We start from the raw sequence: 16,335 nt of genomic DNA on the forward strand, positions 1-16,335 counted from the left end.
TCAATCAATTTTTTTATATAGCGCCAAATCACAACACACAGTTGCCCCAAGGCGCTTTATATTGTAAGGCAAGGCCATACAATAACCATGAAAAACCCCAACGGTCAAAACGACCCCCTATGAGCAAGCACTTGGCCACAGTGGGAAGGAAAAACTCCCTTTTAACAGGAAGAAACCTCCAGCAGAACCAGGCTCAGGGAGGGGCAGTCTTCTGCTGAGACTGGTTGGGGCTGAGGGAAAGAACTAGGAGAAAGACATGCCGAGAAGGGGGGCAGAGATCGATCACTAATGATTAAATGCAGAGTGATGTACACGGAGCAAAAAAAGAAAGAAACAGTGCATCATGGGAACCCCCCCACAGTCTACGTCTAAAGCAACATAACCAAGGGATGGTCCAGGGTCACCCGATCCAGCCCTAACTATAAGCCTTAGCGAAAAGGAAAGTTTTAAGCCTAATCTTAAAAGTAGAGAGGGTATCTGTCTCCCTGATCTGAATTGGGAGCTGGTTCCACAGGAGAGGAGCCTGAAAGCTGAAGGCTCTGCCTCCCATTCTACTCTTACAAACCCTAGGAACTACAAGTAAGCCCGCAGTCTGAGAGTGAAGCGCTCTAATGGGGTAATATGGTACTACGAGGTCCCTAAGATAAGATGGGACCTGATTATTCAAAACCTTATAAGTAAGAAGAAGAATTTTAAATTCTATTCTAGAATTAACAGGAAGCCAATGAAGAGAGGCCAACACGGGTGAGATATGCTCTCTCCTGCTAGTCCCCGTCAGTACTCTAGCTGCAGCATTCTGAACCAACTGAAGGCTTTTTAGGGAACTTTTAGGACAACCTGATAATAATGAATTACAATAGTCCAGCCTAGAGGAAATAAATGCATGAATTAGTTTTTCAGCATCACTCTGAGACAAGACCTTTCTGATTTTAGAGATATTGCGTAAATGCAAAAAGGCAGTCCTACATATTTGTTTAATATGCGCTTTGAATGACATATCCTGATCAAAAATAACTCCAAGATTTCTCACAGTATTACTAGAGATCAGGGAAATGCCATCCAGAGTAACGATCTGGTAAGACACCATGCTTCTAAGATTTGTGGGGCCAAGTACAATAACTTCAGTTTTATCTGAGTTTAAAAGCAGGAAATTAGAGGTCATCCATGTCTTTATGTCTGTAAGACAATCCTGCAGTTTAGCTAATTGGTGTGTATCCTCTGGCTTCATGGATAGATAAAGCTGGGTATCATCTGCGTAGCAATGAAAATTTAAGCAATACCGTCTAATAATACTGCCCAAGGGAAGCATGTATAAAGTGAATAAAATTGGTCCTAGCACAGAACCTTGTGGAACTCCATAATTAACTTTAGTCTGTGAAGAAGATTCCCCATTTACATGAACAAACTGTAATCTATTAGACAAATATGATTCAAACCACCGCAGCGCAGTGCCTTTAATACCTATGACATGCTCTAATCTCTGTAATAAAATTTTATGGTCAACAGTATCAAAAGCAGCACTGAGGTCCAACAGAACAAGCACAGAGATAAGTCCACTGTCCGAAGCCATAAGAAGATCATTTGTAACCTTCACTAATGCTGTTTCTGTACTATGATGAATTCTAAAACCTGACTGAAACTCTTCAAATAGACCATTCCTCTGCAGGTGATCAGTTAGCTGTTTTACAACTACCCTCTCAAGAATCTTTGAGAGAAAAGGAAGGTTGGAGATTGGCCTATAATTAGCTAAGATAGCTGGGTCAAGTGATGGCTTTTTAAGTAATGGTTTAATTACTGCCACCTTAAAGGCCTGTGGTACATAACCAACTAACAAAGATAGATTGATCATATTTAAGATTGAAGCATTAAATAATGGTAGGACTTCCTTGAGCAGCCTGGCAGGAATGGGGTCTAATAAGCATGTTGATGGTTTGGATGAAGTAACTAATGAAAATAACTCAGACAGAACAATCGGAGAGAAAGAGTCTAACCAAATACCGGCATCACTGAAAGCAGCCAAAGATAATGATACATCTTTGGGATGGTTATGAGTAATTTTTCTCTAATAGTCAAAATTTTGTTAGCAAAGAAAGTCATGAAGTCATCACTAGTTAAAGTTAATGGAATACTCAGCTCAATAGAGCTCTGACTCTGTCAGCCTGGCTACAGTGCTGAAAAGAAACCTGGGGTTGTTCTTATTTTCTTCAATTAGCGATGAGTAGAAAGATGTCCTAGCTTCACGGAGGGCTTTCTTATAGAGCAACAAACTCTTTTTCCAGGCTAAGTGAAGATCTTCTAAATTAGTGAGACGCCATTTCCTCTCCAACTTACGGGTTATCTGCTTTAAGCTACGAGTTTGTGAGTTATACCACGGAGTCAGACACTTCTGATTTAAAGCTCTCTTTTTCAGAGGAGCTACAGCATCCAAAGTTGTCTTCAATGAGGATGTAAAACTATTGACGAGATACTCTAGCTCCCTTACAGAGTTTAGGTAGCTACTCTGCTCTGTGTTGGTATATGACATTAGAGAACATAAAGAAGGAATCATATCCTTAAACCTAGTTACAGCGCTTTCTGAAAGACTTCTAGTGTAATGAAACTTATTCCCCACTGCAGGGTAGTCCATCAGGGTAAATGTAAATGTTATTAAAAAATGATCAGACAGAAGGGAGTTTTCAGGGAATACTGTTAAGTCTTCTATTTCCATACCATAAGTCAGAACAAGATCTAAAATATGATTAAAGTGGTGGGTGGACTCATTTACTTTTTGAGCAAAGCCGATAGAGTCTAATAATAGATTAAATGCAGTGTTGAGGCTGTCATTCTCAGCATCTGTGTGGATGTTAAAATCGCCCACTATAATTATCTTATCTGAGCTAAGCACTAAGTCAGATAAAAGGTCTGAAAATTCACAGAGAAACTCACAGTAACGACCAGGTGGACGATAGATAACAAATAAAACTGGGAATGTTTTTTCTCTCAATTTGGTGGGTCACATGACAGTCGCTGACATCGTATAATTCTACTAATGTAAGACTATACACCAATGAGTTGAATTTCTCTCTGATATACTCCTTGTAAACAGGGTAGTGCAGAGTTCTTTCAACTTGGCCCAAAAATTATTGAATAATCTTACTTTCACCCTGACTGGGTTTCATTTTATTTGTATTATTTGATATTTTCACAGAGAAGCGCACCGTAAAAGGGGCGCTGTGGGTTAAGAGCAGCCTTTAATAATATCCAGGGTTCTCCCCAGACAAGGGAACACCAGCATAGCGCCATTATACTGTTACCACAGCGCCGTTATACTGTTCCCTGCTCTCATATTTATTTATTTTTTTCAATCAGCCAGTCTGTTTGTGCTGAACAGACTGCTGCCTGCTCGCCCTCCACCGCCGGCAACCGAGCAGAGTCACAGTGCTGCAGCTCAGAGTGAGAAAAACAAAAACTCCATCAAAGTCTTCTAATAAAAAGAGCTCCTTCTGCCTGCATAGTTAATTACACATTAAGGCTTTATTTTACAGATGAAAGCCTTCATGTTTCCAAAGTTTGCTCAAATAAGCCGCAAAGACGGTGTGAGAGTGACGAGTCTCTTGTTCACTCACAGAGAGAAAGAGAGAGAAGGAAAAAGTGTGAACAGCAGATGCTACACGCTGTACAAAAGTAGCGAAGCAATTTTGATAAACGATCATCTTCACCACACAGCTTCAGTGAAACAAAGTGTGAAAAACTGATTCAGAAAGTTTTTCATCCATGATTTCATCTTTAAAAGAGCAGATTTACTTCTTTACTTACAGAATTTTTTTGTTTTCTTTTTTTATTGTTGTTTATGCACCAATGACACCAGATCAAATTACTTGTATGTTAGAATATACTTTGTAATAAATCTTAACTGATTTGACAATCAAATCAGTTCAGATTTAGGCAATTAGGGGTTATATTGTTTTAAAAAGTATGCAATCCCACTCAGAAATGTTAAAAAGAAAAACTAAACTCAACATGACAGAAAAACTGCCTGTCTGACTGAACTAAAGGTACAGTGAGTCATTTTTAAAGAGGAGAGCAAATGTTATGTCCATCAAACAGTGTTTTTAAACTTTTTAATGTTATTTATTTTATTAACTTATAAACATGCAAAAAGAACTTTGATATTACAACATAAGTGTCATTTTGTTTGGTCTACTATTCTTGCTTTCAATGCATCTAAAACCAGTCAAAGTGACTCAACACGCCGCCTTTCCTGGGGAGAACCCTGATATCTTTAATATGATGTGAGCGTGTGAAGCTCTAACTTTGACCCCTGATTATTTCCCATCTTTAACTTCATAATGACAATTAAGGATCAGACTAGTATCTGGTGTCGTGGCAGACACTGTGTTTGGTATTATTTTCTATCTAGACTGGGAAACAAACAGTCCCACTCTATTAAGTCTATTATATTAACAGTCTGATCCTCGTCTGTGTTTGTTTGGACAAATAGTGTCTGAACAAATGTGGGACTGAGTTTGAATAAATGTAATGGCACAGTAAATGCACATTTATGGTGAAACTCTTAAAAACACTGATCATGCGAACATTGATTTCTACTGATGTCTGGTTGTCAGACGCTAACCAAGATGGCGGTGTTCTGGCAACAGCCAGTGAATGAGTGGATTGCTGTGGTCCTCCATCTAGTGAGTAAATAGAAATCGATGTTACAAACTCAAGACTTCAGAATCAACTTCACAGTTCAGAGCTAATTAGCATGTAGCCCATTCCATCCTTAACTGGGCATTTCTGCCAACAAAAGAAATGTTTTCAGTACGTAGCAAACTGGGGACTAAAGGTGCACTGACACGAGCGTGACTGATTCATGCACTAACATAACCCGTGTCGCATTGAAGAGTAAACTTGTCTTTAACGTGTGTAGACTGAACATGAGTGGGGCGCTCATGTGTGCTACTGCCCAAAGAGAATTTTGAAATGTAAAAAAAAAAAAAAAAAAAAAAAAAAATCCTTCATACACATGTCGTGTGACATGGTGCAATCTAATCGCCAACACAGCGTGCAGCTCGTCAAGCGGAGTAAAGAAGACGTGAACAGAGGGAGTGGTGATGTCAGCGGATCACATCAGAGCGCAGCTCGTCTGAAGGACTCTAACAAGTTAAATCTGTTATAAACATACTTTAACAGCTGCACACAAGAAGGAAAGAACACACAGCTCTTTTATCAAGCCATGACAATGTAAACATGACAAAAATTACCTTTTTAGACAACTGAAAATGCTTTCTGCAGGTAGCTAGGCGCATGCGTGTGTGTGAACGGCACCAGCTGAAGCCTCCTCTGTGATTCAGGAAGCGATTAGAGCTGTTTTCAATGGCCAATTTGCAGAGAAAATGATTAATCCACCACAAAATAATTATTTTATATATGCAGCATCCAATGCAGAGTGCATGGCAGCCGGAGTAACAAAGAACGGCAACCAGCTGGGAGCACAACGGATGGGATCGTCACAACGACGTGCGTGCATGTCCGTGAATCAAAGACATGCTTGTCTCACTGCACTTTAATCGAGAAACTGAACCGTTCCAGAAACGTCCTCTGTCTCAGTAACGCTGCTCAGAACATCACCGACTATTAACACTAAAACACTTCAATTCAAATGGGCTGTTTTACAATCAGGGTACATTAGCAGATTTTAAAAAATAAAGTTTGGTTTAATGACCAACAAAGTTTAGTTTGCCGTACATACTTAACTACTACTGGTCGATCAGCAGCCACAGTCATGTGGTTTGATTTTCCCATTTGTTTACCAGCAGAACTCCAGTTATACCAGTTTTTAACCAAAATATCTGTGTCATTTCCGTGATGTCTAATTTTAATGGGCTGTCAGAACTATTATTTATTTCGGAGGTAACCACTAACTGGACTAATTTGCCTGTCAAAGCCTGCTGTATAAGCATCTAACTCCCAGGATCGTTGCCCAGTGGGGAAACGACCTGAAACAGGCATTCAAAAATAAAATGTCTTGTCTGTGAAAAATGGAAATAGAGTGCATTTCAAACTCAAGCATCAGTGTTATGTGAATAATAATGTTTTGTGTGGAAGAGGTAATCACCATCTGTGATATCACAAAAGAATGTGGACCTAATTCGCTCAAATGTCTTTAATATTGGGGTGTAACAATCCGTCTGTCAAAAACTGTCCTCTCGGGAAAGTACAGCAGACATCTGCAAACACCTGACAGGTCTGAAACTTTGGGCACTTAAGTTCCCCAGTCAGCAGTTAGATATGGATGAATAACTTCAAAGTCACCACTGAGATTTTTTTGGTGCCAGTGACATATTTGTGTACCCTGACTATTAAACAGCCCAAATGCGGTACTTTGTTTTTCCTAATCACATGGAGACCATGAACACAGTTCCTGTTAAATATACTAAATATAGAAAAATAAAAACTCTCCCACAAGACCTTTGACCAGCTCAACATCTTTCAATTTTGTATTTGTTTACCCCCATTTTTAAGTTAACATTTTTAACTGAGAAAATCAAAAATTCTCAGAATCATTAAAATCAAACACGTTCCTGCTGATTTCATTCACAAACTGATTAATCTTTTCCCCCCAAAATGTGTTAAATTTAGAGACAAACAAGAATCAAAAACAGAAACTGTAACAGCAGTCCAACTTGTGCTTCGTATAACATAAAAAAAAAAAATCTATATTTATTTATTAGGGGTGTCACAATACATGCATTTATATCGAATCGTAGGGTACGCACACGACGGTTCAGTGCACAGAACTGCACGCTGAATTCACAGCATGTTTCCATAAGTCACCGACATTTCATCTCATGTCCATGTCAAAGCAGGTTTATTTTTTTCATGTTTTCCTCCCATCAAAATGTGAATGATTTGGGCTCATTTTCTATGTATCGCATAAACTGATTTTTCATCCTCTGCATAAGCATCTTATTGTTTTGTGTTAATGAGAACACTGCACACATCAGCTGAAGTGAGAAACTGGTTGCCAGACTACACCTGTTTTGGCACAGAAATCAGAAAAATACCAACATAACCTCTTATTAAACTATTAAATTATAGAATATGGCAAGTGCCAGTCAAAGTACATTGTTTTATCAGCAGACATTTGTTTCTGTTTTAACTATTGGGTGACATGCTGTAACGTCAGTCCCACATAATTATGCAGTCATTCAGTTTATGCCTTTGATGTGTAATGTGGAAGATGCAGCAGAGTGACAGCTGCTTGCAACCTTATGTTCTAGAATAAAAAGAGTTGTTAACTCTGTATAGTTTGAAGACGAAGTTGCAATAAAATTGATGGATTTTCTTAATGGCTGTTTTTTTTTTGTAACATCAGTCACGCCCATAGTATTGAGTACCACCAACAAAGTTTCATTCCTGTGAGAAGGCGGAGCTTACTCTGCTGCGGGAAAGGCCCTGGGTTCGGAGGCAGGAAGGGTCCACTGAGGGTCGTCATCATGGTGACCTGGAAAACAGAGTTAAGCCTTAAAGTCACATCCCACTCGAGCATTTACAATTCAAACTGCGGAGCAGATTAACAGCACAAAGTGCACTGAACGCAGCGCCACTTAAGAATCCACTTGCAACCCGCTCAGTCATTTTATTTTAGCTTTTTTTAAAAATAGGGCTCTTATTGTTTCCAATTAGTGCAGCACTGTATCAGATTCTACTTCAAAGTACAGGAAATGCAATGATTATGGTGAATAATTCTGACCACTAGGTGTCAGTCAGTAAGGACACAGACTCCTGTCCAGTTAGTGGCAGTAATAAACCGACCAACAAACTCAAAGAAGAAAAAGAAGAAGAAAGAAAGTCTATTAAAAAAATCTACACAGAATGAAGCTGCATGTGACAAAAACATGTAATAAGTGCAGTGAATATTTTTTACATATAATTGAGTTTTTCATTTCACTTACAAATATCTAGTCATAAGATGAATGTATTTAAATATTTTTAATAACCACTGAATAAAAAAGCACAACAAATTCATTTTTTAAACATGCATTTGTTGTGTTTTAAATTGTCACATAAGTTTATACAGTGCATCCAGAAAGAATCCACAGCCGCCGCCTCCTTTCAGCAGATCAATCGTTTCCATCTCACCCTGTCCTCTGTATCTTCCTCTGTTTCACCAACCACCTGCATGTCCTCCCTCAGCACATCCATAAACCTCCTCTTTGTCCTCCCTCTTCTGCTCCTGCCTGGTGGCTCCATCCTCAGCATCCTTCTCCCTATATACCCTGGTTCCCTCCTCTGCACATGTCCAAACCATCTCAATCTCACCTCTCTGACTTTGTCTCCAAACCGTCCCACCTGAGCTGTCCCTCTGATATGTTCATTCCTAATCTTGTCCATTCTTGTCACTCCCAAAGAGAATCTCAACATCTTCAGCTCTGCCTCCTGTCTTTTTGTTAGTGCCACCGCCTCTACGCTGTACAACATAGCTGGTCTCATTACTGTCTTGTAAACTTTCTCCTTCACTCTTGCTGATGTTCTTCAGTCACAAATCACTCCTGCCACCTTTCTCCACCCACTCCACCCTGCCTGCACTCTCTTCTTCACTTCTCTACCACACCCTCCATGACTTTGGACAGTTGACCCCAAATATTTAAACTCATCTACTTTCACCACTTCTACTCCTTGTAACTGCACTATTCCACTGGGCTCCCTCTCATTCACACACATGTACTCAGTCTTACTTCTACTGACTTTCATTCCCCTTCTCTCCAAAGCATATCTTCACCTCTCCAGACTAGACTCAACTTGCTCTCTACTGTCACTACAGATCATAATGTCATCTGCAAATATAGTCCATGGGGACTCCTGTCTGATCTCATCCGTCAACCTGTCCATCACCACTGTGAACAAGAAAGGACTCAGAGCTGATCCTTGGTGTAATCCCACCTCCACCTTGAATGAGTGTCATTCTGACTGCGCATCTCACTGCTGTCACACTGTCCTTGTACATGTCCTGCACTACCCTAACATACTTCTCTGCCACTCCAGACCTCCTCATACCACAACTCTTCTCTTGGCACCCTATCATAAGCTTTCTCTAAATCCACAAACGCACAATGTAACTCCTTCTGGCCTTCTCTATAGTTTTCCATCAGTATTCTCCGAGCAAACGTTGCATCTGTACTGCTCTTTCTCTGCATGAAACCATGTTGTTGCTCACAGATCTTCACCTGCTTTCTAAGCCTAGCTTCTACTACTCTTCCATAACTTCATGCTGTGATTGATCAGCTTTATGCTTCTGGCACACTGTCTCCACTCAAGCATCCTCTCACTTTTCAAAATTTTGTTAAGATATTCACAGCCTCCATCATCCATAAATGGAAGAAGTTCAGATCCACCAGGACTCTTCCTACAGCTGTCCGCCCGTCTAAACTGAGCGACCGGGGGAAACGGGCCTTAGTCAGGAAGGTGACCAAGAACCCGATGGTCACTGTCAGAGCTGCAGCATTCCTCTGTGGAGAGAGGAGAACCTTCCATAAGGACAACCATCTCTGCAGCAATCCACCAATCAGGCCTGTATGGTAGAGTGGCCAGACAGAAGCCACTACTTAGTAAAAGGCACATGCAACCCGCCTGGAGTTTGACAAAAGGCACCTGAAGAGGAGACCAGGAGAAACAAAACTGTCTGGTCTAATGAGACAAAGAATGAACTCTTTGGCATCATGATTGGAGGAAACCAGGCACCATCCCTACAGTGAAGCATGGTGGTGGTAGCATCATGCTGTCGGGATGTTTTTCAGCAGCAGGAACTGGGAGACTAGTCAGGATTGAGGGAAAGATGAATGCAACAATGTACACAGACATACTGGATGAAAATCTGCTCCAGAGCGCTCTTGACCTCAGACTGGGGCAAAGGTTCATCTTTCAGCAGGACAATGACCCTAAGCACACACCCAAGATATCAAAGGAGTGTCTTCAGGACAACTCTGTGAATGTCCTTGAGTGGCCCAACCAGAGACCAGACCTGAATCTGATTGAACATCTCTGGAGAGATCTGAAAATGTCTGTGCACCGACGCTCCCCATCCAACCTGATGGAGTTTGAGAGGTGCTGCAAAGACGAATGGACAAAACTGCCCAAAGATAGGTGCACCAAGTCTGTGGCATCATATTCACGAAGACTTGAGGCTGTAATTACTGCAAAAGGTGCATCAACAAAGTATTGCGCAAAGGCTGTGAATACTTACGGACACGTGATTTTTTAGTTTTTAAAATTTTTAAAAATTTGCAAAAATCACGTCATTATAGGGTAGTGAGTACAATTTTGAGAGGAAATACATTTATGTATTGCCTCCATTTTGGACTAAGGCTGTAACATAATATAGAAAAAGTGAAACGCTGTGAATACTCTCTGGATGCACTGTACGTTAATGAAGATATTTTCACAGTAATTTGTAAAAACGTGAGTCATGTCGGTAAAAGCGACACGCTGTCAGTCTTTCACTGAACTTACCGGCTGCTGCATGCTGACTGCCGGATTGTAGAACTGTGCCGGCTGCGTGAATGGTGGTGCCGGCTGCAAGCTGAAGTTTCCACCCGGCTGCACATTCGGCTGCGCTGGGAACGGCATCTGCCCCGCAGAGAACCCGGGGTTCAGGGGCTCTGTGAAACGTTGGGGGGCCATAGGGAAGTTCTGTTGGGGGGGAATGGGGGTGTCATAGATGGGCGGGGCCATCTGTCTTATTGGCGGCTGCATGCTGGGTTGAGGAGCGAACCTTGGGGGAACCTGCTGACTGGGGGGGCAGTCATAACGAGGAGGCCCACCCTGAAGGGGCACGTTAGGTGCATCGTACCTTGGACCTGACTGTACAGGGCCTTCGTATCGTATTGGACCAGAGCCATCAAAGCGCATTGGGGCAATCTGGTTTGGTGGGCCGTCAAAATGCAAAGGACGCTGTTGCTGCTGGAAGCCCATTAATCCAGCACCAAGAGCAGGTGCCAAGTTGTTTTCAAAGAGCACTGGTCCATCAAAACGTACCATGGGGCCATCAAACTGGCCTGGTCTGGGTCCCTGTCCATCAAACATCACAGGTGGCTGCTGGACAATGGGACCTTCAAACCTGCCAGAGTTCTGAGGAAGAGGTGGACCCTCAAACCGCACTATGCCATCTCCACCTCTTATGGGTCCGTGAGCTGCGTGCAGCCCCTTAAACCGGTCTGGCATACTGGGCAATGATGGTACACCGCCATCAAACAGCCCAGGTCCTGGGCCCTGCTGGTGAGGTTTATCGTAACAGGAGGCGTCCTCATAGGGACCAAGGCCACCACCTTCATACCACCCTGGGGGGTGCGTCCTGGACGTACCCATATGACCAGGTCCATCGTATCGGGAGGCAGGATGACCTCCTTCATGAGGCGGCGTTTGTCCAGGGGAGTTCTCATGTTGTCTGACAGAAGACTGAGGTCCTACACTGGCTTGTTTGAGAATGGATTTGGGGGGCAGAGAATGAGTTGGGGGGGCTTCAAGGTTCAGGGGCCCATCGTCCGAGTGTTCACTGTTTGGGCTCTCAAACCGTGGGACGGGGCTCATGTCTGCAGAGTCTTTTTGGTGAAGCGGTGAGAGACGTTCCCGTTCAAACCTGGGGACTGGGGAGTGACGAGGTGGTGCGTCCAGACTGACTGGACTTGAACAACTCCTATGGACTGTGGCAGCTGGCAGTGAGGGTCCCTCCTGACGTCGGGGGTTGGGGTGTTTGGAATCGGCAGGCTGGCCATACCGCCGCGGAGCGTCGTAGCCGCTCTTCTGCTCCTCAGCGGCATTGTAATGCTGCCGCTCTGTCAGAGGAGAATTCCACTCCCGGTCACCTGAAGTGCCGACACAAAGACACAGATCAAAACATCTTCAACAGCCATTAGACCCCACATTCAGGCGCTCAACGCGATCAGACCCCACGTTCAGCCACTAAACAGGTCAAGATGCTGTGTCGTATCTAATCAATCAATCAATTTTTTTATATAGCGCCAAATCACAACAAACAGTTGCCCCAAGGCGCTTTATATTGTAAGGCAAGGCCATACAATAATTATGTAAAACCCCAACGGTCAAAACGACCCCCTGTGAGCAAGCACTTGGCTACAGTGGGAAGGAAAAACTCCCTTTTAACAGGAAGAAACCTCCAGCAGAACCAGGCTCAGGGAGGGGCAGTCTTCTGCTGGGACTGGTTGGGGCTGAGGCAGAGAACCAGGAAAAAGACATGCTGTGGAGGGGAGCAGAGATCGATCACTAATGATTAAATGCAGAGTGGTGCATACAGAGCAAAAAGAGAAAGAAACAGTGCATCATGGGAACCCCCCAGCAGTCTACGTCTATAGCAGCATAACTAAGGGATGGTTCAGGGTCACCTGATCCAGCCCTAACTATAAGCTTTAGCAAAAAGGAAAGTTTTAAGCCTAATCTTAAAAGTAGAGAGGGTGTCTGTCTCCCTGATCTGAATTGGGAGCTGGTTCCACAGGAGAGGACCCTGAAAGCTGAAGGCTCTGCCTCCCATTCTACTCTTACAAACCCTAGGAACTACAAGTAAGCCTGCAGTCTGAGAGCGAAGTGCTCTATTGGGGTGATATGGTACTACGAGGTCCCTAAGATAAGATGGGACCTGATTATTCAAAACCTTATAAGTAAGAAGAAGAATTTTAAATTCTATTCTAGAATTAACAGGAAGCCAATGAAGAGAGGCCAATATGGGTGAGATATGCTCTCTCCTTCTAGTCCCCGTCAGTACTCTAGCTGCAGCATTTTGAATTAACTGAAGGCTTTTTAAGGAACTTTTAGGACAACCTGATAATAATGAATTACAATAGTCCAGCCTAGAGGAAATAAATGCATGAATTAGTTTTTCAGCATCACTCTGAGACAAGACCTTTCTGATTTTAGAGATATTGCGTAAATGCAAAAAAGCAGTCCTACATATTTGTTTAATATGCGCTTTGAATGACATATCCTGATCAAAAATGACTCCAAGATTTCTCACAGTATTACTAGAGGTCAGGGTAATGCCATCCAGAGTAAGGATCTGGTTAGACACCATGTTTCTAAGATTTGTGGGGCCAAGTACAATAATTTCAGTTTTATCTGAGTTTAAAAGCAGGAAATTAGAGGTCATCCATGTCTTTATGTCTGTAAGACAATCCTGCAGTTTAGCTAATTGGTGTGTGTGTCCTCTGGCTTCATGGATAGATAAAGCTGGGTATCATCTGCGTAACAATGAAAATTTAAGCAATACCGTCTAATAATACTGCCTAAGGGAAGCATGTATAAAGTGAATAAAATTGGTCCTAGCACAGAACCTTGTGGAACTCCATAATTAACTTTAGTCTGTGAAGAAGATTCCCCATTTACATGAACAAATTGTAATCTATTAGACAAATATGATTCAAACCACCGCAGCGCATTTAATACCTATGGCATGCTCTAATCTCTGTAATAAAATTTTATGGTCAACAGTATCAAAAGCAGCACTGAGGTCTAACAGAACAAGCACAGAGATGAGTCCACTGTCCGAGGCCATAAGAAGATCATTTGTAACCTTCACTAATGCTGTTTCTGTACTATGATGAATTCTAAAACCTGACTGAAACTCTTCAAATAGACCATTCCTCTGCAGATGATCAGTTAGCTGTTTTACAACTACCCTTTCAAGAATTTTTGAGAGAAAAGGAAGGTTGGAGATTGGCCTATAATTAGCTAAGATAGCTGGGTCAAGTGATGGCTTTTTAAGTAATGGTTTAATTACTGCCACCTTAAAAGCCTGTGGTACATAGCCAACTAACAAAGATAGATTGATCATATTTAAGATCGAAGCATTAAATAATGGTAGGGCTTGCTTGAGCAGCCTGGTAGGAATGGGGTCTAATAAACATGTTGATGGTTTGGATGAAGTAACTAATGAAAATAACTCAGACAGAACAATCAGAGAGAAAGAGTCTAACCAAATACCGGCATCACTGAAAGCAGCCAAAGATAACGATATGGTCTTTGGGATGGTTATGAGTAATTTTTTCTCTAATAATTAAAATTTTGTTAGCAAAGAAAGTCATGAAGTCATTACTAGTTAAAGTTAATGGAATACTCAGCTCAATAGAGCTCTGACTCTTTGTCAGCCTGGCTACAGTGCTGAAAAGAAACCTGGGGTTGTTCTTATTTTCTTCAATTAGTGATGAGTAGAAAGATGTCCTAGCTTTACGGAGGGCTTTTTTATAGAGCAACAGACTCTTTAGTCAACTTTCACAGCACTCAACCTGACAGGAAGGCCGGGGTCACAGTAAAGTAAATAAGCTGGGGCATGCAGGGCACAGCAGCTGTTACCACATGATTCTTGGGTCAATTCCCTGTGAGACATCTAACTCAGGAATGTGCCCTTAAGCAAGGTGATCAATCCCAATTTTGCTCCCAGTGTACAGTTAGAAATTTTGCTAATGGTTTTAGATTTGTGCGACACACTCCTATGTTGCAAAAGCAGACACTGAAGTTGTATGAGGCACAGCAGACTCACTGGACTCCCGGGGGTCAGCTCTCCTCCTGAAGTGGAGGCCCTGCAATGACTTCAGCGGGGGGAACTCTTTGCCATGGTTGTATTCCTCGACCATGGGGGTGTGGCCCAGCAGAGGGTCCTCGCTCTCTGTACTTCGTGTCTCCCCTGAAGGAAATATGAAATCAGTTAGGTGATGCACAGGCATAGAGTTATATATAGCGAAGCTAGAGTGCACACTCCCTATATCACAAACTTAACACTGCTGTGCCGTGGAGTTGACCGTGGGATTAATGAGAGTGAATGCATACATGCATTTAAGTAAAATCTGCCCAAGTAACAGTTCAAATCACAAGTAAAATCTGTGTGAAAATACGACAGCACGATCACACCGTGTCACTTTTAGCACTGAACTGTGCGGTAAGTGGTCAATTCAAACATCGCTTTTTGCCCTCTTTGGTAACGGCACCGCATGCTCCTTGACGGCACATGGCCATGCGTGACTCCGCCCTATAGCTTCGCTATATACAACTCTGTGTGTACAGGCCAGCGCCCCCCGAGAGCTGGAAGCGGAAGCATTTTAGTTCGAGCCATTTTTAACCGTCACATTACCTTGCCGTTCTCTGGGTGTCCGGCTGAATGTTTCTGATTGAGCGTATGCAGCGCCACGACCTCTGGACTTTTCACCCTTCTCCGACTCGCCATCCTCTGGCTTTTCCTCACCTTCCCAGTCCTCAGCAGCTGGCCGGCGGTTGACCTGAGTTTTCCTCAGCTTGGACTTGTGCTCATAGTATGAGAGCTCCGCCTCGTTCATTCCTTCGAGGGGGTGTGGCTGAGCGGAAGGGGGTGTGGCCAGCAGTGGCTGTTTCTTGTTGAGAAAATGCTGACTGCCGGGACCATCCCAGCTCTCGGCCTGATGCTGTTTCTCCTCCTGGTACTGGAAAAAATGCTTGAGCTGGTGCGCCATGTTGAGGAAGTCCTCCTGAGAGATCTCGCCGCTCTCCAGACGCTTACTGGCCTGTTGACAAGAACACAGAGTACTGTTGTTTTTCATAAATAAGAAAATGAGGTCCTTCCAGCTCCTTCATGGACCACAGTCTCTCTCAACCCCAAAATGGTCACATCATATTTAACTGTGTGTGAAGGGGGCGGTCTTATTGTAAGTCAGTAAAGCTGTTTTTATAACTTAGAATAAGAAAGTTTTGTTTGTTTTTTTTACTCAGACTGCAGGTATAAATATTTTTATTCAGACTTTGTGTTACTTCATGATGCCTCTGACATGACATACCCTCCGGAGCAGATCCCTCTTGGAGGCAGAGTTGAGGACTTCTGGAATCTGCAGGTTGGCATCCACGCTGAGGCGGTGCTTGGGCATGCGGGGGGTGGTGGGACGTGTTTGTGTGTTGTACTGTTTGTGCCTCAGTGGTCCGGGCTTCATGTGGAAGTCGTCAGACAGCTTCAGACTGGTGAGGAAAGATGAAGCACAGTTTATGTGGATTTGTGTCACAGGAAAAGGTACGCAAACACCAACAGGATACCTGTCCCAGGAACGTTAGAGACTTTATCCGTTTGCAGGTTCTTCACTTCCAATTTATGTCATTTATACAGCACCAAATGGCAACCAAGGTGCCTCAAGGCACTTCATATATGAGTGAGGTCTAACTTCACCAACCCCCCGAGCAAGAACACAGGAGACTGTGGTATGGGAAAAAACTCCCTCTGATGCTAAGGAGGAAGAAACCTCAAGCAGACCAGACTGCTTAGTCCAAACAAACAGTTACAAGGTTTTTACTAAGATTCACCAGACCAGTATCAAAACAAAGTGCATTACT

At 42.8% G+C, this 16,335-nt stretch overlaps 1 protein-coding gene across 3 annotated transcripts in view; it reads right to left on the reverse strand.

Annotated features, from left to right (window-relative positions):
- pcf11 (PCF11 cleavage and polyadenylation factor subunit) overlaps positions 1-16,335 on the reverse strand; it is a 68,210-nt gene that overhangs the window by 16,430 nt on the left and 35,445 nt on the right. For 2 of the 3 annotated variants that reach the window (XM_034177590.1, XM_034177588.1), the window contains exons 6-10: positions 15,792-15,966; positions 15,116-15,521; positions 14,528-14,671; positions 10,492-11,843; positions 7,420-7,486 (exon numbers count right to left, since the gene is read on the reverse strand). In XM_034177590.1, coding sequence (XP_034033481.1) covers positions 7,420-7,486; positions 10,492-11,843; positions 14,528-14,671; positions 15,116-15,521; positions 15,792-15,966 — 2,144 coding nt within the window. The remainder of the gene's footprint in view (positions 1-7,419; positions 7,487-10,491; positions 11,844-14,527; positions 14,672-15,115; positions 15,522-15,791; positions 15,967-16,335) is intronic. The other variant, XM_034177591.1, reaches the window with a different exon arrangement.

This window comes from Thalassophryne amazonica, chromosome 9 (genome assembly GCF_902500255.1).
Source record: "Thalassophryne amazonica chromosome 9, fThaAma1.1, whole genome shotgun sequence".
Classification (NCBI taxonomy): Eukaryota; Metazoa; Chordata; class Actinopteri; order Batrachoidiformes; family Batrachoididae; genus Thalassophryne; species Thalassophryne amazonica.